Source organism: Seriola dumerili, unplaced genomic scaffold, assembly GCF_002260705.1.
Source record: "Seriola dumerili isolate Sdu_G_001 unplaced genomic scaffold, Sdu_1.0 BDQW01000040.1, whole genome shotgun sequence".
NCBI lineage: Eukaryota > Metazoa > Chordata > Actinopteri > Carangiformes > Carangidae > Seriola > Seriola dumerili.
The window spans coordinates 4,842,638-4,870,450 of record NW_019174295.1 but is presented as its reverse complement, the minus strand read 5'-3'; the positions used below and the strand labels follow the sequence as shown (position 1 = coordinate 4,870,450).

The following is a 27,813-nucleotide window of genomic DNA, read 5'->3' as shown; positions in this document are numbered from 1 at the left end:
ACTATACTATGACGTTTTTTGACGTTTTTATGCCTTACTATACTATGGCGTTTTATGCCATACTATATGTATGACTTTTTATGCCTTACTATACTATGTCGTTTTTTGACGTTTTTATGCCTTACTATGCTATGATGTTTTATGCCTTATTATAGTATGACTTTTTATGCCTTACTATACTATGACATTTTTTGAGGTTTTTATGCCTTACTAAACTATGACGTGTTTATGCCTTACTAAAGTATGATGTTTTATGCATTTTTATCCTATGACATTCTTTGACGTTTTTTGACATTTTTATGTCTTACTATACTGTGACATTTTTATGCCTTACTATACTATGACGTTTTTTGACGTTTTTATGCCTTACTATACTATGATGTTTTATGTGTTTTATGCCTTATTAGAGTATGACTTTTTATGCCTTACTATACTATGATATTTTTTGATGTTTTTATAACTTACAATACTATGACGTTTTTTGACGTTTTTATGCCTTATTATACTATGACGTTTTTTGACGTTTTTATGCCTTAGTATACTTTGACGTTTTATGCCTTACTATAAAGTGAAGTTTGATGCCTTACTATACTATGACATTTTTTGATGTTTTTATGCCTTACTATACTATGCCGTTTTTTGATGTTTTTTGAAGTTTTATGCCTTTCTATACTATGATGTTTTATGCCTTATTATAGTATGACTTTTTATGCCTTACTATACTATGATGTTTTATGCGTTAACATCCGATGACGTTCTTTGACATTTTTATGCCTTACTATACTATGGCGTTTTTTGACGTTATTTGACGTTTTATGCCTTACTATACTATGACATTTTTTGACATTTTTATGCCTTACTATACTATGATGTTTTATGCCTTATTGTACTATGACTTTTTATGCCTTACTATACAATGATGTTTTTTTGACATTTTTTGACATTTTTATGCCTTACTATACTATGATGTTTTATGCCTTATTGTACTATGACTTTTTATGCCTTACTATACTATGATATTTTTTTGACATTTTTTGATGTTTTTATGCCTTACTATACTATGGCGTTTTATGATGTTTTTTGACGTTTTATGCCTTATTATACTATGATGTTTTATGCCTTAACATCTGATGACGTTCGTTGACGTTTTTATGCCTTACTATACTATGACGTTTTTTGAGGTTTTTATGCCTTACTATACTATGGCGTTTTTTGACGTTTTATGCCTTATTATACAATGACGTTTTTGTGCTTTAACATCCGATGACATTGTTTGACGTTTTTATGCCTTACTATAATGACGTTTTTTGACGTTTTTATGCCTTACTATACTATGATGTTTTATGCCTTATTATAGTATGACTTTTTATGCCTTACTGTACTATGACGTTTTTTTGACTTTTTGTACGTTTTTATGCCTTAATATACTGTGACGTTTTTCAACATTTTCATGCCTTACTATACTATGACGTTTTTTGATGTTTTTATGCCTTACTATACTGTGACGTTTTTTGACGTTTTCATGCCTTACTATACTATGATGTTTATGCCTTATTATAATATGACTTTTTATGCCTTACTATACTATGACGTTTTTTTTACATTTTTTGACTTTTTTATGCCTTAATATACTCTGACGTTTTTCAGCATTTTTATGCCTTACTATACTATGACATTTTTTGACGTTTTTATGCCTTACTATATACTATGGCGTTTTTTGACGTTTTATGACGTTTTTATGTCTTATTATACTATGACATTTTATGCCTTATCATCCGATGACGTTCTTTGACGTTTTTATGCCTTACTATACTATGATGTTTTATGCCTTATTATACTATGACGTTTTTTGACATTTTTATGCCTTACTATACTATGATGTTTTATGCCTTAATATCCGATGACGTTTTTTTACGTTTTCATGCCTTACTATACTATCATGTTTTTTGACGTTTTTATGCCTTACTATACTATGATGTTTTATGCCTTAATATCCGATGACGTTTTTTTACGTTTTCATGCCTTACTATACTATCATGTTTTTTGACGTTTTTATGCCTTACTATACTATGACGTTTTATGCCTTATTATACTATGACGTTTTATGCCTTAATATCCAATGACGTTTTTTGACGTTTTTATGCTTTACTATACTATGATGTTTTATGCCTTGTTATAGTGTGACTTTTTATGCCTTACTATACTATGACGTTTTATGCCTTAATATCCAATGACGTTTTTTGACGTTTTTATGCTTTACTATACTATGATGTTTTATGCCTTGTTATAGTGTGACTTTTTATGCCTTACTATACTACAACGTTTTTCGACGTTTGTTTGACGTTTGTTTGACGTTTTTATGACTTTCTATACTATGACGTTTTGTGACATTTTAATGCCTTACTATACTATGGCGTTTTTGACGTTTTTTGACTTTTTTACACCTTGTTAAACAATGATGTTTTATGCCTTATTATAGTGTGACTTTTTATGCCTTACTATACTATGACGTTTTTTGATGTTTTTATGCCTTACTATATTATGACGTTTTTTGACGTTTTTTGACTTTTTTACACCTTGTTAAACAATGATGTTTTATGCCTTATTATAGTGTGACTTTTTATGCCTTACTGTACTATGACATTTTTTGACGTTTTCATGCCTTACTATACTATGGCGTTTTTTGACGTTTTTATGCCTTACTATACTATGACATTTTGTGCCTTATTATACTATGACGTTTTATGCCTTAATATCTGATGACGTTTTTTGACGTTTTTATTCCTTACTATACTATGGCGTTTTTTGATGTTTTTATACCTCACTATACTATGACGTTTTATGCTTTATTATACTATGGCGTTTTATGCCTTAATATCCGATTACGTTTTTTGACGTTTTTATGCCTTACAATACTATGGCGTTTTTTGACATTTTTATGCCTTACTATACTATGATGTTTTATGCCTCATTATAGTGTGACTTTTTATGCCTTACTATACTACAACGTTTTTTGATGTTTGTTTGACATTTTTTGACGTTTTTATGACTTTCTATACTATGACGTTTTTTGACATTTTTATGCCTCACTATACTATAACATTTTTTGACATTTTTTTGACGTTTTTTGACGTTTTTATGACTTACTATACTATGATGTTCATTGACCTTTTTATGCCTTACTATACTATGGTGTTTTTGACGTTTTTTGACTTTTTTAAACCTTGTTAAACAATGATGTTTTATGCCTTATTATAGTGTGACTTTTTATGCCTTACTGTACTACGATGTTTTTTGATGTTTTTATGCCTTACTATACTATGACGTTTTTTGACGTTTTCATGCCTTACTATATTATGGCGTTTTTTGACGTTTTTATGCCTTACTATACTATGACGTTTTATGCCTTATTATACTATGACGTTTTATGCCTTAATATCCAATGACGTTTTTTGACGTTTTTATGCTTTACTATACTATGATGTTTTATGCCTTATTATAGTGTGACTTTTTATGCCTCACTATACTATAACATTTTTCAATGTTTTTTTGACGTTTTTTGACGTTTTTATGACTTACTATACTATGATGTTTATTGACATTTTTATGCCTTACTATACTATGGTTTTTTTTACATTTTTTGACTTTTTTACACCTTGTTGAACAATGATGTTTTATGCCTTATTATAGTGTGACTTTTTATGCCTTACTATATTATGACGTTTTTTGATGTTTTATGCCTTATTATACTATGACATTTTATGCCTTGATATCTGATTACGTTTTTTGACGTTTTTATGCCTTACTATACTATGGCGTTTTTTGACGTTTTTTGACTTTTTTAAACCTTGTTAAACAATGATGTTTTATTCCTTATTATAGTGTGACTTTTTATGCCTTACTGTACTATGACGTTTTTTGACTTTTTTATGCCTTACTATACTATGGTGTTTTTTGACGTTTTTATGCCTTACTATACTATGATGTCTTATGCCTTATTATAGTGTGAATTTTTATGCCTTACTGTACTATGACGTTTTTTGACTTTTTTATGCCTTACTATACTATGGCGTTTTTTGACGTTTTTATGCCTTACTATACTATGATGTCTTATGCCTTATTATAGTGTGAATTTTTATGCCTTACTGTACTATGACGTTTTTTGACTTTTTTATGCCTTACTATACTATGACGTTTTTGACGTTTTTTGACGTTTTTATGACTTACCATCCTATGACGTTGTTTGACATTTTTATGCCTTACTATACTATGACCTTTTTTGATGTTTTTAATGCCTTACTATACTATGATGTTTTATGCCTTATTATACTATGACGTTTTTTGATGTTTTTAATACCTTACTATACTATGATGTTTTATGCCTTACTATACTATGACTTTTTTTTTTTACGTTTTTTGACGTTATTATGCCTTACTATAGTATGACGTTCTATGCCTTATTATACTATGATGTCTTATGCCTCCTTATCCTATGACGTTCTTTGAGTTTTTTTTTTTACATTTTTATGCCTTATTATACTGTGGCGTTTTTTGACGTTATATGCCTTTCTATACAATGAATTTTTTGGACATTTTCATGCTTAACCATACTACAATGGTTTATGCCTCATCATACAATTACTTTTTTGAAATTTTTACATCTTAATGCATTTTTTTACTTTTTCATGCCTTAATTGCCAGGTTTTGTAGCTTAAAGGACCCAAATGCTGACAATCGAAAGGATTACGAAAGAAGGCGATTTATTAAACAAAGAAAACATGTCTTGAATACAGAAAAGAATCCAGGCCGGGAAACCAAAGTCCAATAACCAAAACACAAGGAGAACCAAGGATATTCAAACATCAAATCTGTACATGGGAAACACTGGAGTAAAAATCACATGGAAACTTCAAAAATCATGACTGAAAACATACAGAAGTTCCACAGCAAACAGGAATAAACAAGATGAACTTCTTCACAGAGAAGTGAACAGGGAGGAGAGGAACAGGGCTAGAGAAGGAGCTGGGGTTAGGGTTAGGGTTAGACTTTTTATGCCTTACTATATTATGACGTTTTTTGATGTTTTTATGCCTTACTATACTATGACCTTTTATGCCTTATTATACTATGACGTTTTATGCCTTAATATCCGATGATGTTTTTTGATGTTTTTATGCCTTACTATACTATGGCGTTTTTGGATGTTTTTATGCCTTACTATACTATGATGTTTTATGCCTTATTATAGTGTGACTTTTTATGCCTTACTATACTACAACGTTTTTCGACGTTTGTTTGACGTTTTTTGATGTTTTTATGACTTACTGTACTATGATGTTTTTTGACATTTTTATGCCTTACTATACTATGACGTTTTTGACGTTTTTTGACTTTTTTACGCCTTGTTAAACAATGATGTTTTATGCCTTGTTATAGTGTGACTTTTTATGCCTTACTATAATATAACGTTTTTCGACGTTTGTTTGACGTTTTTTGACGTTTTTATGACTTACCATCCTATGACGTTGTTTGACATTTTTATGCCTTACTATACTATGACCTTTTTTGATGTTTTTAATGCCTTACTATACTATGATGTTTTATGCCTTACTATACTATGACGTTTTTTGATGTTTTTAATACCTTACTATACTATGATGTTTTATGCCTTACTATACTATGACTTTTTTTTTTTACGTTTTTTGACGTTATTATGCCTTACTATAGTATGACGTTCTATGCCTTATTATACTATGATGTCTTATGCCTCCTTATCCTATGACGTTCTTTGAGTTTTTTTTTTTACATTTTTATGCCTTATTATACTGTGGCGTTTTTTGACGTTATATGCCTTTCTATACAATGAATTTTTTGGACATTTTCATGCTTAACCATACTACAATGGTTTATGCCTCATCATACAATTACATTTTTTGAAATTTTTACATCTTAATGCATTTTTTTACTTTTTCATGCCTTAATTGCCAGGTTTTGTAGCTTAAAGGACCCAAATGCTGACAATCGAAAGGATTACGAAAGAAGGCGATTTATTAAACAAAGAAAACATGTCTTGAATACAGAAAAGAATCCAGGCCGGGAAACCAAAGTCCAATAACCAAAACACAAGGAGAACCAAGGATATTCAAACATCAAATCTGTACATGGGAAACACTGGAGTAAAAATCACATGGAAACTTCAAAAATCATGACTGAAAACATACAGAAGTTCCACAGCAAACAGGAATAAACAAGATGAACTTCTTCACAGAGAAGTGAACAGGGAGGAGAGGAACAGGGCTAGAGAAGGAGCTGGGGTTAGGGTTAGGGTTAGACTTTTTATGCCTTACTATATTATGACGTTTTTTGATGTTTTTATGCCTTACTATACTATGACATTTTGTGCCTTATTATACTATGACGTTTTATGCCTTAATATCTGATGACGTTTTTTGACGTTTTTATTCCTTACTATACTATGGCGTTTTTTGATGTTTTTATACCTCACTATACTATGACGTTTTATGCTTTATTATACTATGGCGTTTTATGCCTTAATATCCGATTACGTTTTTTGACGTTTTTATGCCTTACAATACTATGGCGTTTTTTGACATTTTTATGCCTTACTATACTATGATGTTTTATGCCTCATTATAGTGTGACTTTTTATGCCTTACTATACTACAACGTTTTTCGATGTTTGTTTGACATTTTTTGACGTTTTTATGACTTTCTATACTATGACGTTTTTTGACATTTTTATGCCTCACTATACTATAACATTTTTTGACATTTTTTTGACGTTTTTTGACGTTTTTATGACTTACTATACTATGATGTTCATTGACCTTTTTATGCCTTACTATACTATGGTGTTTTTGACGTTTTTTGACTTTTTTAAACCTTGTTAAACAATGATGTTTTATGCCTTATTATAGTGTGACTTTTTATGCCTTACTGTACTACGATGTTTTTTGATGTTTTTATGCCTTACTATACTATGACGTTTTTTGACGTTTTCATGCCTTACTATACTATGGCGTTTTTTGACGTTTTTATGCCTTACTATACTATGACGTTTTATGCCTTATTATACTATGACGTTTTATGCCTTAATATCCAATGACGTTTTTTGACGTTTTTATGCTTTACTATACTATGATGTTTTATGCCTTATTATAGTGTGACTTTTTATGCCTCACTATACTATAACATTTTTCAACGTTTTTTTGACGTTTTTTGACGTTTTTATGACTTACTATACTATGATGTTTATTGACATTTTTATGCCTTACTATACTATGGTTTTTTTTACATTTTTTGACTTTTTTACACCTTGTTGAACAATGATGTTTTATGCCTTATTATAGTGTGACTTTTTATGCCTTACTATATTATGACGTTTTTTGATGTTTTATGCCTTATTATACTATGACATTTTATGCCTTGATATCTGATTACGTTTTTTGACGTTTTTATGCCTTACTATACTATGGCGTTTTTTGACGTTTTTTGACTTTTTTAAACCTTGTTAAACAATGATGTTTTATTCCTTATTATAGTGTGACTTTTTATGCCTTACTGTACTATGATGTTTTTTGACGTTTTTATGCCTTACTATACTATGGTGTTTTTTGACGTTTTTATGCCTTACTATACTATGATGTCTTATGCCTTATTATAGTGTGAATTTTTATGCCTTACTGTACTATGACGTTTTTTGACTTTTTTATGCCTTACTATACTATAACGTTTTTCGACGTTTGATTGACGTTTTTTCACATTTTTATGATTTACTATACTATGATGTTTTTTCACATTTTTATGATTTACTATACTATGATGTTTTTTGACATTTTTATGATTTACTATACTATGATGTTTTTTGACATATTTATGCTTTACTATACTATGGCATTTTTGACGTTTTTTTACTTTTTTACACTTTATTAAACAATGATGTTTTATGCCTTATTATAGTGTGACTTTTTATGCCTCACTATACTATAACGTTTTTCGACGTTTGTTTGATGTTTTTTGACGTTTTTATGACTTACTATACTATGGCGTTTTTGGCGTTTTTTGACTTCTTTACGCCTTGTTAAACAATGATGTTTTATGCCTTATTATAGTGTGACTTTTTATGCCTCACTATACTATAACGTTTTTCGACGTTTGTTTGATGTTTTTTGACGTTTTTATGCCTCACTATACTATGACGTTTTATGCCTTAATATCCCATGACGTTTTTTGACGTTTTTATGCCTTACTTTACTATGGTGTTTTTTGACGTTTTTATGCCTCGCTATACTATGACGTTTTATGCCTTAATATCCGATGACGTTTTTTGACGTTGTTATGCCTTACTATACTATGACGTTTTATGCCTTAATATCCGATGACGTTTTTTGACGTTGTTATGCCTTACTATACTATGACGTTTTATGCCTTAATATCCCATGACGTTTTTTGATGTTTTTATGCCTTACTATACTACAACGTTTTTCGACGTTTGTTTGACGTTTTTTGACGTTTTTATGACTTACTATACTAAGATGTTTTTTGACATTTTTATGCCTTACTATACTATGACGTTTTATGCCTTAATATCCGATGACGTTTTTTGACGTTGTTATGCCTTACTATACTATGGTGTTTTTTGGCGTTTTTATGCCTTACTATACTATGATGTCTTATGCCTTATTATAGTGTGAATTTTTATGCTTTACTGTACTATGACGTTTTCTGACTTTTTTATGCCTTACTATACTATGACGTTTTTTGATGTTTTTATGCCTTACTATACTATGATGTCTTATGCCTTAATATAGTGTGAATTTTTATGCTTTACTGTACTATGACGTCTTCTGACTTTTTTATGCCTTACTATACTATGATGTCTTATGCCTTAATATAGTGTGAATTTTTATGCTTTACTGTACTATGACGTCTTCTGACTTTTTTATGCCTTACTATACTATGATGTCTTATGCCTTAATATAGTGTGAATTTTTATGCTTTACTGTACTATGACGTCTTCTGACTTTTTTATGCCTTACTATACTATGATGTCTTATGCCTTAATATAGTGTGAATTTTTATGCTTTACTGTACTATGACGTCTTCTGACTTTTTTATGCCTTACTATACTATGATGTCTTATGCCTTAATATAGTGTGAATTTTTATGCTTTACTGTACTATGACGTCTTCTGACTTTTTTATGCCTTACTATACTATGATGTCTTATGCCTTAATATAGTGTGAATTTTTATGCTTTACTGTACTATGACGTCTTCTGACTTTTTTATGCCTTACTATACTATGATGTCTTATGCCTTAATATAGTGTGAATTTTTATGCTTTACTGTACTATGACGTCTTCTGACTTTTTTATGCCTTACTATACTATGATGTCTTATGCCTTAATATAGTGTGAATTTTTATGCTTTACTGTACTATGACGTCTTCTGACTTTTTTATGCCTTACTATACTATGATGTCTTATGCCTTAATATAGTGTGAATTTTTATGCTTTACTGTACTATGACGTCTTCTGACTTTTTTATGCCTTACTATACTATGATGTCTTATGCCTTAATATAGTGTGAATTTTTATGCTTTACTGTACTATGACGTCTTCTGACTTTTTTATGCCTTACTATACTATGATGTCTTATGCCTTAATATAGTGTGAATTTTTATGCTTTACTGTACTATGACGTCTTCTGACTTTTTTATGCCTTACTATACTATGATGTCTTATGCCTTAATATAGTGTGAATTTTTATGCTTTACTGTACTATGACGTCTTCTGACTTTTTTATGCCTTACTATACTATGATGTCTTATGCCTTAATATAGTGTGAATTTTTATGCTTTACTGTACTATGACGTCTTCTGACTTTTTTATGCCTTACTATACTATGATGTCTTATGCCTTAATATAGTGTGAATTTTTATGCTTTACTGTACTATGACGTCTTCTGACTTTTTTATGCCTTACTATACTATGATGTCTTATGCCTTAATATAGTGTGAATTTTTATGCTTTACTGTACTATGACGTCTTCTGACTTTTTTATGCCTTACTATACTATGATGTCTTATGCCTTAATATAGTGTGAATTTTTATGCTTTACTGTACTATGACGTCTTCTGACTTTTTTATGCCTTACTATACTATGATGTCTTATGCCTTAATATAGTGTGAATTTTTATGCTTTACTGTACTATGACGTCTTCTGACTTTTTTATGCCTTACTATACTATGATGTCTTATGCCTTATTATAGTGTGACTTTTTATGCCTTACTATACTATGATGTTTTATGCCTTACTATACTATGACGTTTTATGCCTTATTATACTATGATGTCTTATGCCTCCTTATCCTATGATGTTCTTTTAGTTGCCTTATTATACATTTTTATGCCTTACTACACTATGACGTTTTTTTGACGTTTTCATGCCTTATTATACTATGGCGTTTTTTAACATTATATGCCTTTCTATACTATGAATTTTTTGGACATTTTCATGCTCAACCATACTACAACGGTTTATGCCTCATCATACAATGACATTTTTGAAATTTTTAAATCTTACTGCATTTTTTTACTTTTTCATGCCTTAATTGCCAGGTTTTGTAGCTTAAAGCTTATTAAACAAAGAAAACAAGTCTTGAATACAGAAAAGAATCAAGGCCGGGAAACCAAAGTCCAATAACCAAAACACAAGGAGAACCAAGGATATTCAAACATCAAATCTGTACATGGGAAACACTGGAGTAAAAATCACATGGAAACTTCAAAAATCATGACTGAAAACATACAGAAGTTCCACAGCAAACAGGAATAAACAAGATGAACTTCTTCACAGAGAAGTGAACAGGGAGGAGAGGAACAGGGTTAGAGAAGGAGCTGGGGTTCACAAGGGTTCAGCCCGAGCGCTTGACAGACAGGCAGGGCACCTCGGAGGAACAGCCCTGAGGCTGAACAGACAGGCTGGGGAAATCTGGGGGGATGGCCAAGAGGCAAGACAGACTGGGGAGAATGCAAAGGTTCTGCCTTCACCCTAAGGTCTGGAGACCGACATCCAAGACCAAGTTTCTCCAGTAGATGATGGCTGGCCCCCTTGGGAAGCTGAGCAGGAGGGCACCAACCAAGGCGGGCCAGGTGGAGCCTTACTGGAGGGTGAGCAGGATGCCAGTGTTGCAAGCGGAGCCCTTCTGGAGGGCTAGCAGGAGACCGGTGTCGCAGGAGGAGCCCTTCTGGAGGGCGAGCAGGAGTTGGTCGGACTAGTGACTGGGGATCAGGAGCAGGAGGCGGCCAGACCAACCAACAGGAGATCAGGAGCAGGAGGCAGCCAGGCCGTCGACAGGATACGAGGAGCAGGTTTCGGCTGGACCGCCAAATGGGAATCAGAAGTTGGCCAGACCGCCAAATGGGAACCAGGAACCGATGTTGACAAGACCACTGAGGAGACTCGAGGAGCTGGAGGCAGCTGGACCAACGACTGGATATAAAGAACTGGTGGCGGCCAGACCAGTGACTTGAGATCAGGAACTGAAGTCGGACACACCACCGACTGGTAATGAGGGGCCGGAATCTTCCGGACCAGCAACTGGAAATGGCGGGAGGGAGGCAAGGAGGCAAGGTTAATAGAACACAGGTGAAACACATTAGTGCGGGGCAGACAATCAACAAGGAGGGAAACAGTACAAAGACAGGAAGTAAAATAAACACAAGACACACACGGGAAATAATACAAAATAAACCAGGAAATGAAACAAATGTCCACACATAAGAGTCCAAAAAGTGTTCAAATTTAAATAGTCAAACAAAGTCCAAAAGTGTTCAAACATAAATAGTCATTACTATAGTATGATTGACATATTCATGACATATTTGTCCCTATATCAAGAGTGATGTTACCATATGTGTCATCTATAAGAGGATATATTATATGACATATATACATCCTCTGGATATATGAAGATATAATTTTATATGAAATACTCATAGTAAAATTCAACTTTATTAAAACAACATGCTTATTAAAATTCTATATGTTTTGTTTAAGATTTTATTAATAATCTCTTAATAATCGTCTTTCTATATATATAATGAACATATACTGACCGGCTTTGGGATGGATATATATTTATGTATGTCTATAATATAAACCTATAATATAAACAGACATAATAAAATACATGTTTCTATTAACTAGACATATATGTCAATATATGATATTGTTCCAATTTCTAACAGGTTTCACATGTAATTTTTACATATAAGCTATATGCTGTACTGTATACATATGATTTTACTTCATGTGGACATTTATTTCATATATGAAGATTCAGCACATGTATATCTATTACATTTGTGTATGGGCATTTCTGAATGTAAATTCAGATCTATGTTAATAAACCATTTGGTTGACAGCATTAAAAATTCAATCTCTTTGTTTTGCAGGGGTGGCAGGGTTGTTGTGTCTCTATCAATGTTGAGACCAAAACTAGGTCCTTGGCCGAATCAAATTCTGCTTAGGACCCCATTAAGGGCCGGCTCTGACGTTAAGGGGACGTTCGCTAGATGTTCTCTTAAGGTTATACAAATAATAACCTCCCAGAAAACCTTCCTGAATTACCTCAAGGGGACGTTCGCTGCGGGATCCAACGAACGTTCTCGCACTCGCGGAACGTTCCCAGAACGAAAATTGTTAGCTGGGATGATCTTTTGTTATACCTTCTAATAAAGTGCCCATCAGTACTTAATGGTTAAATATTGGAGATGATTAGTAACTCCTGAGCTGTATTATCTGATGCCAGTTACATTTAGAGAAGTTTATATTAGCTCTCGATCAACTTCAACAGTAAAATGCTGTTCACAGATTGATGCATGTGTAATAATAATACAATAATGTAATATATGGTAGGCTTGGCTAGTCTAGTCATTTTTTATGAATTAGGTCATTTTACATAGTATTTTTTTTCTAATAACACTCCTGTACTTTTACTGTGAGTACATTTACTGTATACAGTGGTATTGATACTTAAAGCTTCGTTTACGAGGAGTCATTGAACGCACCATACGTTATAGGCTGTTGTACTGAAGTTGCCCACAGGAGCTGAGAGTCGACTGTCCAGTAAACTGATGCAGACTAATGTGCGGAGGACTGCAGCGACCGCAGGCGATCTTGACGCTTCTCTCGCAAATCTAAGTGATTTTGGATGCTGTTTTTTTTCTTGGACGAAGGAAAATGCTTTAGTTTAAGATTTTTTCTACTATGACTTTACTCTCTACCTAGTTTACAGTTTTTCTGTGAAACCTGTGCATCTGCAGCCTTCTTAAAGTTTCCATAATTGTTCTGGGGAGAGTGTTTTTTAATCTGCAGAGCTGCAGCCATGCAGCAGGAGCTTTTATTTAAAGTCCTGGTCATCGGGGACTTGGGAGTCGGAAAAACGTCCATCATCAAGCGGTACGTCCATCAGATCTTCTCCCAGCACTACAGAGCCACCATCGGGGTGGACTTCGCCCTGAAGGTGCTGCAGTGGAACAATGACACTGTGATCCGGCTACAGCTGTGGGACATAGCAGGTCTGTCTAACTTTACAGGTTTACTAGTTAAAATGTGTGTGTGTGTGTGTGTGTGTGTGTGTGTGTGTGTGTGTGTGTGTGTGTGTGTGTGTGTGTGTGTGTGTGTGTGTGTGTGTGTGTGTGTGGTGTGTTTTTGGATCTGCTGGAAACAAAAACCTTTTGTTCACTCCAGCAGATTGGTGAAAACGCTGTTAGTTGAGCTACCTCTGGAAATATGCAGTTTCTTCAGATTAGAGTGAAGTTTAATAGATACGTCAGGTATTTTCCTAGTATGATGCGAGAGAGTGTGTCACATTGTTTACTAACACCAAAAGTGAGTTTGGAATCCAAGATGATAACAATAGAATTTGGTGTTAAAACTGGGGTACTAGTTTATCATGTTACGTCATATTTATCATAGAGATTGGTGGGTCATATCTCAGGTCAAATATTTTCAGACAGCGTGTGTTACAATAGACCTATTTTTACAGAAAGATAGTCCGCTTTGGACATTTGTGAGGTTGGATAGCAATACTATATTACAGACTCACATTGCTCCACCTTGAGGTCTATAATCATGCAGGATTTCTGTTTTCGCGCGATCATTATTGGTAGTGACATCTGGTGGGTAGATAGCTAGTCTATGTTTGTGATCTGATTTGCTTTTCAGTGTTGTGGCAATGGCTGGTGCCGGACATTCCCTGAGTGCACTGTCATCAGTATGGGCATATTGGTCATCGCTACAAGTGAGTTGTGCACTCCGATCAAATTGACCACAGACTTATTTGGTGCGGTGTCATAAAAGGTTATTGTGACACCTCTAGGTGGATTCTGAGTCACAGGACACTCCACTGAGATTAACCATCTAATGATATAGGTGCACCAAAAATATATTGACTGTAAAGCATCATTGTAGGATCCACTAGTTAATGTCTCCAAACTTCACTTTTGGATGTAAATGGCCATGACAACGGAAATCCAGGGCACTCATGAGGTACACAAAATGCATGAATACACACCATCTACATTACTTTGCCTATCCATAAAGTCTTACTTTCTGCCATATTTGCGCATTATCATCACATTATGCTAAATCTAGGCGCTCCTTGATTGCTTTTTATAAGAATCATAAGTTATTATTTTAGTCGATTTCGCATAGTTTTCATTTGAATGAATATTTTTGAATTACATAGTATGATGGTTGTCTGTTTGGGTTGGACCAGAATATACAATCCGATTACCTCTAGGATCAAGGTAGGAGGTATGGGCACTAAACTGCACTGTCTCTTACCTGTTTGTTCCTCTCTAACAAGAACATTTCAAAGGCTGTGTAAAGAGAGAACAAGTGGCGATCCTTAGGAGGAGTTGGTAGGGCTTTTTTCTTGCTTGTTCTCAGGCCGTCACCGCCGTGTTTGAGGTTTGATAACCGCCTATTTTGCTCTGTGGCTGTTGCAACTATAAATGGTGAGAAGAATCAATATTCGAATATCTGGCATCTCATCCGCTCTTACCGTTCGGATTAGTCCTGCGTCGTAAACAGCAACCATCTAGATCTGACTTTGTTTCGGACCACAATGTCGAATCTGCGAAACGCCGCGTGAGTGTAAGCGTGCACATGCTAGCCTTGGTTCACCTGCTGACCGACAATAAGTTCTTCACATCTAACATCTGTCTAATGGCCTGTACCCTTCTACTAATCTTGAGGAACCTACTAACTTGTAACATGATAGGTATTTTTTACCATACTCGGCACTAACACACAAACACACTATGCTTATTAAGAAGGCTCAATTCTCGACCATATTGTCTTGGTCAGCTCGTTTTATGCATAAGCTGAGTGCTGTATATTGGCTGAGGCTTCTCTTAGTTCTTTGAGGTTCTTTACACCATACGACATTAGAGTGGATTAACCCAATTTATTTAATGTTGTTGGTCTGGGCACTCTGCTATAGCTTCGCTCCATCTAAGGAGCAATTATAATATGTGTTGTTCGCCAAAAAAATTGTCAAAGGGTTAACAAAATATTAAATACATGATATGATATTATCGCTAACAATTAATCATATATCAAGCTTACTTGAGAAGGGTTTAAGAATTAAGAGTGTTCACGGAGTTAATCGAGGTGTCAGTCAGCCTTGTTTGGTCCATCTTTCAATTCATAGAATCTGCCATTCACCTAAAAAACCTTCACCTCAAGGTATTCTTTCTCGCTTGGATGGTGTCAATGCAGAAAGAGAGTCTGAGCAGCGGATTGTTTTGATGGTTGGACTTGAATTGGGCCCACATTGCATGAAATGTGCGTTCATTATTTGCCATACCACGAACAGCGATTTGCCAAAGAATTAATGTGCTTTATCCACACATTGAATTTCACTTTAGTCCTCCATCAACCTCTGACAGGTTGTTTTGAGGTTGTGTGAATGTGTGTGTTGTGAGAAAAGGAGGAGAGAAACTTTTTGGTCGCCACTAATATATAATATATATATAGTATATGATGGGTTTCTGATTGTGTCTTTTAAAATGAGTTTAAAAAAGCCTGGAAAACCTGCACATCCAGAGTGAGGAGTTTGGGTTTCAGTGGAGCGTTAATGGTTCTACATGCTCTTTTCAGAAAGCTTTTTCCATAAATCTCAGAAAGCAAAACACTGCAAGCTTGCCTTCAGATGCGCGTAGAATAGGATTCAGCTGTTCAGAAACACCCCTTTATCGTATCCGAATGTATATGTATAAAAACAGATGCGCTTGGACTGGAGAGAGCTGTTTGAGTTTTTCAACTTTATGTGGAGGTCATAATCTCCAAAGAATGCACTTCAGTTGTTAATGAAATAGGGTTTATTTTCGCGGTAGGTTTGAGAGAGAGTAATGGGGCAAGAATATTTTTAAGTATAGGAGAATATGAATACGTTATGCATTTACTGAGGTTCATGAGTGAGAGAGAAAGTCTTCTCTTCTAACGTCAGGCTTTCCCATAACACTTTCTTATGTGGACATGTACTATCACTAGAGCACATTGGTTTATGCCAAATGACTTAGCTTTCACACTGTCGTACGGCATTGGCTTATTTGCACAAGGTCTAAGTAACCACTTAATACTAATTACCACCGAGGTTATGTTGGCACTATTCTCTTATATTATAAGTGTCCACTCGTCTGTAAGTAAAGATGCCTAAACGAGGAATGTGACTAAGAACTCTTGTCAGAGAGCTTTTTGGCCATCGACAAATGTGTGGCAAGGAGGGTTTTTATGGAAAGTGATGAAACTAACAGTATTATTATATCGATGTGCGTTGATGTTTCCCAAATGTGAATGCACTGTTTTGGATGGCGAGGTGGTCGTTATCTACTGTGTATATTTCACCTGAGAGCCATTAGCAGAAGTATGAACTGTATAGTTGCTCGCAGAAAGGTGAGCCACAACACCTTAGTCTCTTTACTACACTTCGTGATCTTCTCCTCTTGATAGCATTTCACTTTGTACTTTTGATTTATAACATCTCAACTACTAAGTGAATCGTCTTGCTCATGTACTTGATACAGAATGGTTCTAGCTATATTTGTGCTTGCTTTATTAGATAAACCTGCTGCTCTTCATGCAGGTCTTCTCTAGTTCGCACAGTTGCTGATACATAGTCTTTGTGAAGCTTCCTGGCACTCATTACTCGGTATATCATATATCTGTTCACAATGTTTGTCTTTATTACATAGATAAAGGTGACGAGCACTCTCTCAGAGGAGTTAGGTATTGTGAGAGACTCGTTATGAGGTGTTCGATAGTGAAGTAGTTAAAGTTAGCGTGTTCCGTTGTGTTAATTTATCTTGTGCAGTAACGACACCTGGATCCGGCATACCACTCATTTCATTTGTAATCACGCATAGCAGGACGTTGAAGCGGGGGGATTCTGTTAGGGTACGTATTCACAAGCACAGAGCATGTGGTGAGTGAAGTTTAGCTGACTTGCGCAAATACATGTTTTTTTAATACTATCTTTTTCTTAAGCTTATTGGCACCTTCACATATCGGAGGCTGATGCTAGTGTGCCGTTCGTTTAATGGAGCCTATGAAATCAGTTCTACGCGTTAGCCTGCACTGTTAAGGTTCAAGGCAGTGCTAGACAGACGAACAGCCACCTAGGATTGTGTTGATGTGGTGACGTGCGAAGGCGTCTGCTAGAACTTTTCCATTTTGGCACGCAAACGTTACAGGTAGCAACAATAGACGACACATAGAGAGCATGCACTTGGTCACTTTGACTATCCTTTTTAGTCAAGATAGCATCGTATAGTACTGGTAATGGATTACAGGTGCCCTATTCTCATAACCAGTACGTTGACGCAAGCACATATAATTCACACAGTCGAGTGATAAGGAAACGCTTATGATCGCAGAGTTACGAAAAGACTCTGTTGATAGTCAGAATAAGTATTCTAGGTGATCGCAGCCTTGGAGCTTTATCTCACTAAGTGTAACATTAGGCACGCTGTGGTTGTGGTGTCCCAGTCGTATTGTAGCGATGTCATGTCTCCGTCAGGCTTCTCTCGATGCTACATTTGTGTGTTTGAGTTAATGCTATGCGAGCGTAGGTAGATACTGTTGAAGGGTTGTTTGTTTGGACTGTGTAGATGTTGAAGGATATTGCAGAAATATGGATTAACACTAGGCTTTCCACTTCCACACATGTCATGCTCTGTGCTGAGCTTTGTATGTTCCACGTCGCATCGATCAGTGGAGTCTGAGTCATATTTTAGAGTGAGGCAGTAACTAACCTAGATAAATACGTAAATAATAGTGGTTATTTGACACATGAATGTATATGCATCCACAAACCCCCGTCAGACTGCAATTGATGCCTTTGCGAATTTAACATATACACAAGTGGTTTGATTTCATCCTCTTTATGGCATGTAGATATATCTAATAATTATTATGGTTGGTAATAATTCATACAGAGGTCACTGTTACGGGATGGATCGTTGGAGTTCGTTTTATTCTATCCACAAATACCTTATTTTATCCGGATGACCTTAGCCAAACTACAAGCTTGCAGTCCTTTCAAATTAAGTGTATTGACGGCTCTCCTAATACGTATATGTTTTGTTGTTCTAGACGTTTATGCGCATTGTTGTAAGCACGGCAATATTGGGAATACATCATAAATGAAACGTTGATGTAGCTTTAGGAGGAATCGGTGGTTACAATAAGACTTGTGGCAATAAAGTTAAGGGGTCATATGTTTTGGTGTGTTAGCCCTCAAGCACTGGTCTCGATATTTAATTCGTTTAGATATAACAGAGTCTACATCCCTTCGCTCCAATTGTTGTTGTCAATCCTTCTCCCTGTGTCTCCTCCTCTGTTTTGACAACTCTGTATCTCCCCAGGCTGTTGTGAGCTTGCATTCTTTGTCCTGCAGTATGGTTTTTGGGTCAACCGTCATGGTAATTCTGTTTTTTCTTCTTTCCAAAGGTGACTCCCTGCAACATAGGGTAGCAAGAGCACGTGGCTGTCCAAGTTCAGGGTGAGTCTCATCTTCATAAAGAATCGCCCTGACAAATCAATAGTGTACGTAGAGGAGAACGCAAGTGGGGCAGGTTCGTTCTACTATCCACGAGCCACGCAGCACTGGCTGGACCTGCCTCGCGAGTGACATTGAGGCAAGGTGGGAGAGAAAGCGAACAGCTACTCTCTCTATTATGGGTCTCAGCTAGTAGCATCAGAGAAACACCGTACCCGTCTGCAACACAGCGCTACCGGCTGCAGGAAATCTGGAAAGAGATAAGAAGGAAACACTCAGCTGAGAACTTTGAGTATCTGTAGATGCCCGGAGGGTTGGTGGATTAAGAACTAAGAAATCTTAACAGATCATTTGTGATAAGATTGGCAAAGATAGTCTGTTGTTTGTTTGTGTTCTTGTGTTTGTGATGTGATGTGTGTTGTATAGTGTCGTGTGTTGTGTGGTGTGTCGAGTAGATGTGCTGTAGCGCATCTCGGTGCCATTAGTGTGGTGTGTCTCTGTATTAACTAACCTTGAGTACCTAATTTGGTGCAATGCAGGTTTTCAGATTTCCCTCCATGTCCTCATTTCTGGAATGCTGAACAGGAGACACCCTGTCAGTTCTATAGCTATGTGTTTGTGATTAAGCTGGACATGCTTGCAAGAGTGGATTATGAAACAGTTTGTTTTTGTATAATAATTCCGAAATAGATTAAATTCATCTGTACACAAGAGGCCAAATTCCAAATGCATAATGCTCACTCCAGAAAAAACTAATTTTGTGCTGGTGTCTGCAATTCTGTAGGTGAACAGAATTGATCAATAGACATTTATACTGTACTAAACTACTCCACTAGTAAGGATTTTATATATGCTTGGACGCCTAGGGTGCACATATCTGCATGACGTTGGCGTTGACGTTAAAGGCTAAAAAGACAGGGGGCATGTGTGTGTGTGTCTGTTCAGGTTCATCTCTCAAGTTAAAACGAGAACCACTTAAGCACAGGTCACTTTCCTTGCTCTGGTTCTGGCTGAGTTGCAAGTAAAAATAGAACGTCTCAAAGTCACATTTGGGCTGGACATTCCTGGGTTGTGCCCAAATAATAGCAGACATCACGTTTTTTATCCTACAATCTATGGAACAAGTCCCACCAACATAAACGCCATGCTTGTATATTTATATAGCACAGCACTGTGTGCCATAATATCAGGTTGTATTCCAGGCAAATCTTGACATTTATTTCAACTTAGTCCTAAGTCATTAGCATTTTACATTGTGTAATACATAGTAGCAAAGAACAGCTTCAACTAACAACTTTACTGCTTGCTAAGCTACTGTTGCACTAAGTAAATGTTTTTCCACCGAATTACATATACGTCATAAAAAAAATCTATTATAGCAGCAATGCCTTAAAGGAATGAGATTACTTAACCAAAATGTTCAAATATGCAGCTGGAGCCAGGAGACGGTTAAGGCTTAGGCTTTAGTCATTAACCAGGTAACAGGGTGGTTGCCCTGCAATTATTGATTTGTAATTATAATTTTGTGAATCTTAAATAATTTATCTTTAATACTTATCCTATACGTAAGCATAGTCTTCTCCTTGTCCCAAGCGTTCCACATTACTCGTACAAGACATGAAAGCGTGTTATCTTCTCATCCTCATCTATTCGTTTATGTTTTAATTGAAAAAATGGTTCGAGATTTTTTGCGGAAAATGTTTCTAATAATGTAACACTCCAGCCCTTTACAATATCACTGGACCCGTCCTTGCTTTCCTGCAGCCTGCATATCACGGAGCAACCGTCTTCGCATATGCCATTCATTCATTTTCATTCATGAACAGTTTAATTCATTCAACTCATTCAATGTCACAGTTCTCTCTGTGCCCTCCACTTTTGTCCACACACAACAGTCAGCATAGCTAAAAGAAGGTCATTGTTTTGTCTTATCTCTGCAGAACCATGAGCTGTGTTGGACTGCTTTCACTGTATGTACGCTGTGCACCCGTGTTGCGCTGCCTTTTTTTGTAAGAGACACAGGGTTAAAATACTAAAAGAATAGAATCACCAGGTTCCTCCAGGACTACGGAGAACGGCATTTTCAAAAAGAACATAGATAAGATTTCCTCCCAGTATCTTTGAGTAGGGTCCAATTGCACGGAAATAAAAGGAAAGGTTATGTTGCATTCATGAAGAGAGACACGACAGTAGAGACAGGAAACAAAAGAAAAGCATTGGCTCATTAATGCCTAAGTTTATTAACAGCCTGAGTAAATGGTGACAAGGCGAAGCCAGGAATGGCTTAAATCCAAAAGAACTGGAAAATATCTCAGAATGTGGTGTAATCTGTGCCAAATGTTTCAAAAAAGTAATTAAATTCGTTTGTCTTGCTTCACTCTGAGAGACAGTTTTAGGCTGATTTCAGGCTAATTAAGAATGCTCTGTGACTTCAGATGACAATTCAGTATTTTTTTTGGCAAGCCAAGCCTTTTCCCTTTGGGGGTTCTTTTCCTTACTCAGCCGGCTTGTCAGATTTTGGGACTTGAGTTCACAAAGCACAACTGCGGTCTTGCACTTGTGTGTTTGCACTGTGTGGCCCGCCCTAGCCCAGATCGGAAGCCCGACTGCCCACCAGAAGAATGTGTCAGACGCATCTTGAAATGTTGCCACCATAAAGCAACAACACAGACGGGGGAATCATGACTGGTTTGGGGGTGGGGGGTGGGGTGGGGTGGGGGTGTATTTCTCCTGGCTCAGGTAGGGTTTTCCAGGACTGGACTCTGCATTTAGGAAGCAGCTTGCTACTCTGATTCCAGAAAACCCCCTGCAGCTACAAACACCTCTCCTGACTTTTGTTCCCTCCTGTGTTCATGTGTTGTTGTCTTGCTTAGAAAAGTAATACAGAGAAATATTGGAAAAAAAAAGATATGTCTTTTTCTGACAATTAACATCTTTATAAAAGGGAGGTGGATTGATTTTAAAGGATTTACTGTTACACATCGGTGCAAACCGGACTGGTATTGTGCTTACAGTAAAACAGAGTCTTGTCGTGTCAAAAGGCAGGTCAGAACAAGGGCTTCAGGAAATCCATACAGTGTAGGGGAACACTGATGAGACAAAATGCTCATGAGAAAACCCAGGCCCTGGGGCAGATGATAAGATGTGTATGCACATGCACTCAGCCGTTTCTCCACACAATTATATTATTAGATATATTAATTATATATTATTATAATATTAATCAAACATTTTTTTTTTACAGCCTCAATCTCGTAAAATATTCAGTCAAAGGCTCATTTTTATAAACCTTAAATTTGATGAAGGTATCTTGTGTATGGTCATTTTTCTTATTTTTCTAAATTTATTTACATTGGAACGTCATTTTATTTCATTGAATCTTTTTTTCTATTTATTCAATCTTTCTGTAATGCAGTTTTTTGTAAAGTCTGATTTGAATGACAGTGCTACCAGTTGATATGACTTGATTATCTGTTTGACATTTAATAAATAATGATAATAAGAGCTTATCACCACCGTTTTTAATGGTTGAAAGGCCTACTTGTGATGAAATTAATAAATAATACAGGTGCTATATATAGCCACAGCTGTGAGTAATAGTCAACATGTACACAGCTGTCATCAATGACGTTGTTGAGAGACAGGTGCTGATGTGGCAACAATGACGGGATAACCTGCCACTTCTCCTCTGCTCTCGATACAGGTTCAGACACGTCGGAACGTGAGCTGGAGCAAACAAACAAAGAATGAAATAGAGTGAGTTTATATGATAATATATATTATATTATATTATATATTACTATCATATATATATATATATATACCTTATATACATATAAGTAAAATATATATAAATATAATATAATATATCATATAAATATGATATATATATATACAATAGAGTGCAAAATGAGGTTTATGCACCACTTCTTACAAAATTTAGATTTCATGAAAATATGAACATATTAATGGAAAAGAATGTCACATCTTCCCATACCGCATGTACATACATTGAATTTCCCATATTATGAAATATATGGTTAATAATAGAAACAAATGCCAAAAATTATATTACAAACATATGAAAAATAGGTTGCAACTTTTTCATATATTGACATATTCATTGTATTATTATATCTGTAGGTATATGTTTACATCCTAAATGTATATCATCCCACAGCCTGTCAATAAATGTTGTATACTTTAATGTAAAGAGAGGGTCCAAAAGTCCTGAGACATTTTTTTACTTCAGAATGGGAAGTAGACAATCGTTTAAAATGAATGAGAAATTAATAAAAAATATATAAGCATATAGAGTTTATTTAAATACAGATAATGTTGTTTGTTTTTAATACGTGCATATATATATATTTATATATATAAATTAAATGTATATCATTAACATGCAATGGTCACACATGTTATACTTTCATTATTCTCATCATCATAAAGATATTTAGAATTTTTATTATTATTTATTATCTATTATTTATTTTTACTATGGGTATTTCATATGTCATAGGGAATATATGATCTTCATATATCCAAAAGATGTATATAATGTGATGATTATATATCTCCTTATTTAGGTGACACTATATATGGTAAGAAACCTGATATAACTGTAAGGAAGCATATATGTCATAAATTATAATTAACTGTATTGGGATTATTTCTGTCTCCGTCTTTGGCCTGGCATGAATCACGATTAAAGAAGGGTCGTGTCGATTTATTTTTTATCTGTTTTTTTTTGTTGTTGTCTTTTTTTTTTTACAGTACATCTGGACCAGTTCCAAAATGTTTATGTCATTCTACTAGTTTTGTGACTCAAAATAAATTATCTCATTAAAAAAATACTTTTAGAAATAAAATCTAAGATTAATACAACTCTTGTCATGCATAAATTACGTTATGGTCCAAACACCAATACCTCTTAGTGGCCCACCTCGGATGGGGACAGATTATTAGAAAACAACTCATAAAACTTCATGTCCTAGTGGCATCATAGTTCTTTACTTATGAATCATGTTCCACTCCGTTGTCCTCACTCCTCTGAGGGCTCTCCTGTGCCGCCCACCTGAGGCTCAAACGCTCACTTCAAACAGTCTGATTAGGTCAGCCTGGGAATAAAGCTTCCCAGGGGCTTTTCAGCACATAACGCCCTGGATACTATTTTCATCTACTTTCTACTTCAGAAAGGTAACACTCCATGTACGGTTGGATTAAACCTGTCACTCCCCACCACGCAGGCTCTCATCTAATCTATTTATTTCTGTAATCATACTTAACTCTGTTGTCCACGTTCACTAAGCTCCAGCAATCTTAATATTTAAATCTCCAAAAGAATAGAAATTGCACTGCGCAGGCCTTTTTACAGGGAACACGGCATATTATTTGTCATTGTAACTTGTTTGGCAGACTTGAATGTTGACATTTTAATATCCCCTTTTCACTGATTATTTGGCGCTCGTGTTCATTTGGATTTATGCATGACTCCCATCACTGCCAGCAGGCGCTCAAGTCTGTTCATGCCATTTTTTTTGTTCAGAGTTGTTACAAACTATAAAACTTATCATACTTAAAAACACTGCACACGTTGTATACGCAATAACAAGAGATGCTTGTTAACCATTAGTATAATTTTTGGATTAGGTGACAATTAAAGTATGTCTATAGAGAAAATTAATAATATGACATGTAGCAACAGTTGCAAAAAGAGAAAAGGGAAGTATCTGTAGGCCAAAAAATACAATAAACGCTTTTTTTTTTTTAAATTCCCAGTCATCTAATCTTTCCACCTTTTAATATACATTTCTCTTCACCTATTTAGCTCAGTGGGTGTTAGAGCATTGTCCAGCATGCATCGGTGAAAGCCAAGGTACAATCCTGTGGCCAGGTCATAGTCGTTTAATTTTAACAGGGATGTTTTTTTTTTATGAAATATCAGATAGAATGAAAACCACACCTGAAAATATCAGCAACTGGTTATAGGAACACAAAGAATGCACATAATACCTGAAATTTATTTGAAAGCTAAAAAACTGACATTTTAGGCTACATGATTGTTTTTAGATCATGTAGTGGATCATGTATAAAATGGGGAAATGTAGTTTCTGGGACTGAGACTGTTCTTAGGTGCATATGTGCAGTTTTACAGTGGGAACAAGGCTTTTAAAAGTTCAACTTGGGATGCATTATTAATTATGGTTGTTTGATAAGAAATAGCTTCTTTTCTCTAATGAAGACTAAAGATGAGATTTGCTAATGATGGTGGAGGGAATTGTATTTTTTCCTAAATGCCGCAGGAGGGTGAGTATAAATTATTTTAACACTCCCTTTTTAAATCTTTTAAAATCTGGTAAATACAAATGAATTGCTGATGAGGTAGATTATGTTTTAGCGCTAGCTTCTTAGAACCATGCAGCTAAGTTAAACACATAGCCTTGCTACCCTGGAACAGTGATGGCAGTAAATGTACTCGTCACCAAAAACAATGAGCTGGAAAACAATAATCCACTCCTTAAAAAAGAGCTGAAGTGTTGACTACTGAGTCAGGTGAAAATTCTCTGTGGGTTTGACTACCTCCTGAGCAACATCTTTCCACATTAACACACTGATTGGAGCAGCAGCAAACTTTCAAGAGAGTTAATTAACTAAAATCAACCCCTGCAATCAATGGCAAAACAAAATCAACTTCTTTCAGACAGTAATGTTTTGAAAACCCGCATCAGACTTTTGCACAGCTGCTGTCACAACATAAAGCATGCCTCTTGAAATCTTTTATATTCTGTGGTAAAGAAAACTCTAATGCATCTTCGTTTTCACCTCAGCACAAAATGGTTCAAAACTTACTTGTGCTTGAAGCCCTTATCACTCTCAAATCAGCTAGGCGTAAAGGGAGGGCCAAAACAAGGCCTTCCCAATCTTTTGGCCAGATATTTGAACTTCCAAGCTACTCGTCAGATTCACACTCAAGTAAATCTGCTGTCACTGGCTGGACGATGGACTATAAAAGCACAAGCGTGCCCAGGGGTGCTCAGGATGATAAGGGAAGCCCTGACTTGCATTTTGCCTTCTGGAGAAACATTTTTGCTTGGTAGGTAAAATTAGAGCTTGTCATCTACCGTAGGCTATATCCAAAGTTTGATGAGATACTCGACTGGACTGAATGAAGGCTTTTGTATTTGGTTACCATACTGATACTTCTTGTTTGGGGCAGTGCCAGGCTTAGGACAGTAAGGACAAAATTCACCATCTGGAAGAGGGCGCCAAACATTCCCAGTTCAACGCACACCTCTTTTTTCATATCTGTGATGGAGTTCGGTGCTCAGGTGGAGGCAGCTTTAGGAGTAATCTGTTTTTCTGGTGGCTGACTGAAAGAAGAAAAGCAAATGGCTGTCATGTCAGCAATCAACCAGTCACCTCCACGCACCCTCTTGTAAAAACGCCTGTGGATGTAGGTGTACAGTACTCTAGTTTTTTTTTTTTTTTTTTTTTTTTTTTTTTGGTAGTAAATCTGGCCCTGCTTGGCCAGGATGCCAAAAGCTCTGTGTTTCCTCTTCAGCTTTTAAACTGCTCGCGTGCTCCACACACTGATGCGCATGTCCCTCTTATTCGCTCATCCCGCCGTTTAGCCCCCTCCCCCCCATTTTTTAATAGACTAATCAGTTTGGTTCGCAGGTGATTTATTTTGCATTGCAGTAAGCGGCTCCATCTTTGGGGCCTGTCGTTCTGTCTACTAAAAGCATTTCTCTTGAGTGGGATTTGCAAGTGTGGTTGGTCAAGTACTGCATGCAAGCACAGCACACAACATGACTTGTGAACTGTTGAGGCTACAGTGGTGCGCTTGCTTAAAATCAACATTATGTGGTGACAAATGCTCTGCTGCACATCGTGAGGAGCAGAACCTAGAACGGATTGATCTCTTAAAATGGTTTATAGCATAATTAGTTATGCTTCTGGTATTAGACCACCTAACCTTGTTAATAGTCAGTTTTTAAAATGAATATCATACAAACCTAACTGGGTGGTATCCTTTAGCGGATGCAGGATAGTTTTTGAGTATTTAGAATATAGTATCTAGGCTGCTTCCCCCTGAATACAAGGGCTAGTGAAACAGATAATTTCTTTGTGGTGTCAAAGCATTGAGAAAATACATTTAAAAAACAAAAAACAAACAAACAAACCAAAAAAAACACCCTAAAGTATTTAGTACTAAGAGTCAGTGTTCTGGATTACATGCTATGAAAAACTGGGTGACACCGCAACCTGGTCTGTGGATTTCTGCCAAAACAAAACAGTCCCAATGAAACAGAACTGATAGCGGAAATTTCACAGATGAAGCAAATTCAATATACAACTGCCATTGTATGTTGTGTGTATTGGGGGAATATCTCAAAACGCTGGGCCAACCAGGTCTTCTAAGAATTACATTCATATAATATATATATATCATATGTTACATACACATATTTATATATATAGTATATATAGTATAATATAATTACATACATATCGCTTGTGGCACAAGCAAATACATTTTATGCAAATGTAATGCTGAGTGGATTGTTTTCAGTTACTCTTCTTGTCCATAATTGCTGCCTGACAGTTAACCATAGATATGGGCATGAAACATCTGGGACAGAGCGTAGAGATAGCAATGCAAACAAGGGTCCCTCACTGGAACTGTAACATTGTGACCATAAGGACATTGTGATTA

At 35.6% G+C, this 27,813-nt stretch overlaps 1 protein-coding gene across 1 annotated transcript in view; it reads left to right on the top strand.

Annotated features, from left to right (window-relative positions):
- Positions 1-13,412: 13,412 nt before the first annotated feature.
- LOC111217183 (ras-related protein Rab-32-like) overlaps positions 13,413-27,813 on the top strand; it is an 18,768-nt gene continuing 4,367 nt past the window's right edge. Inside the window, exon 1 of the mRNA XM_022738945.1 lies at positions 13,413-13,605. Within this exon, the coding sequence (XP_022594666.1) occupies positions 13,413-13,605 (193 nt within the window). The remainder of the gene's footprint in view (positions 13,606-27,813) is intronic.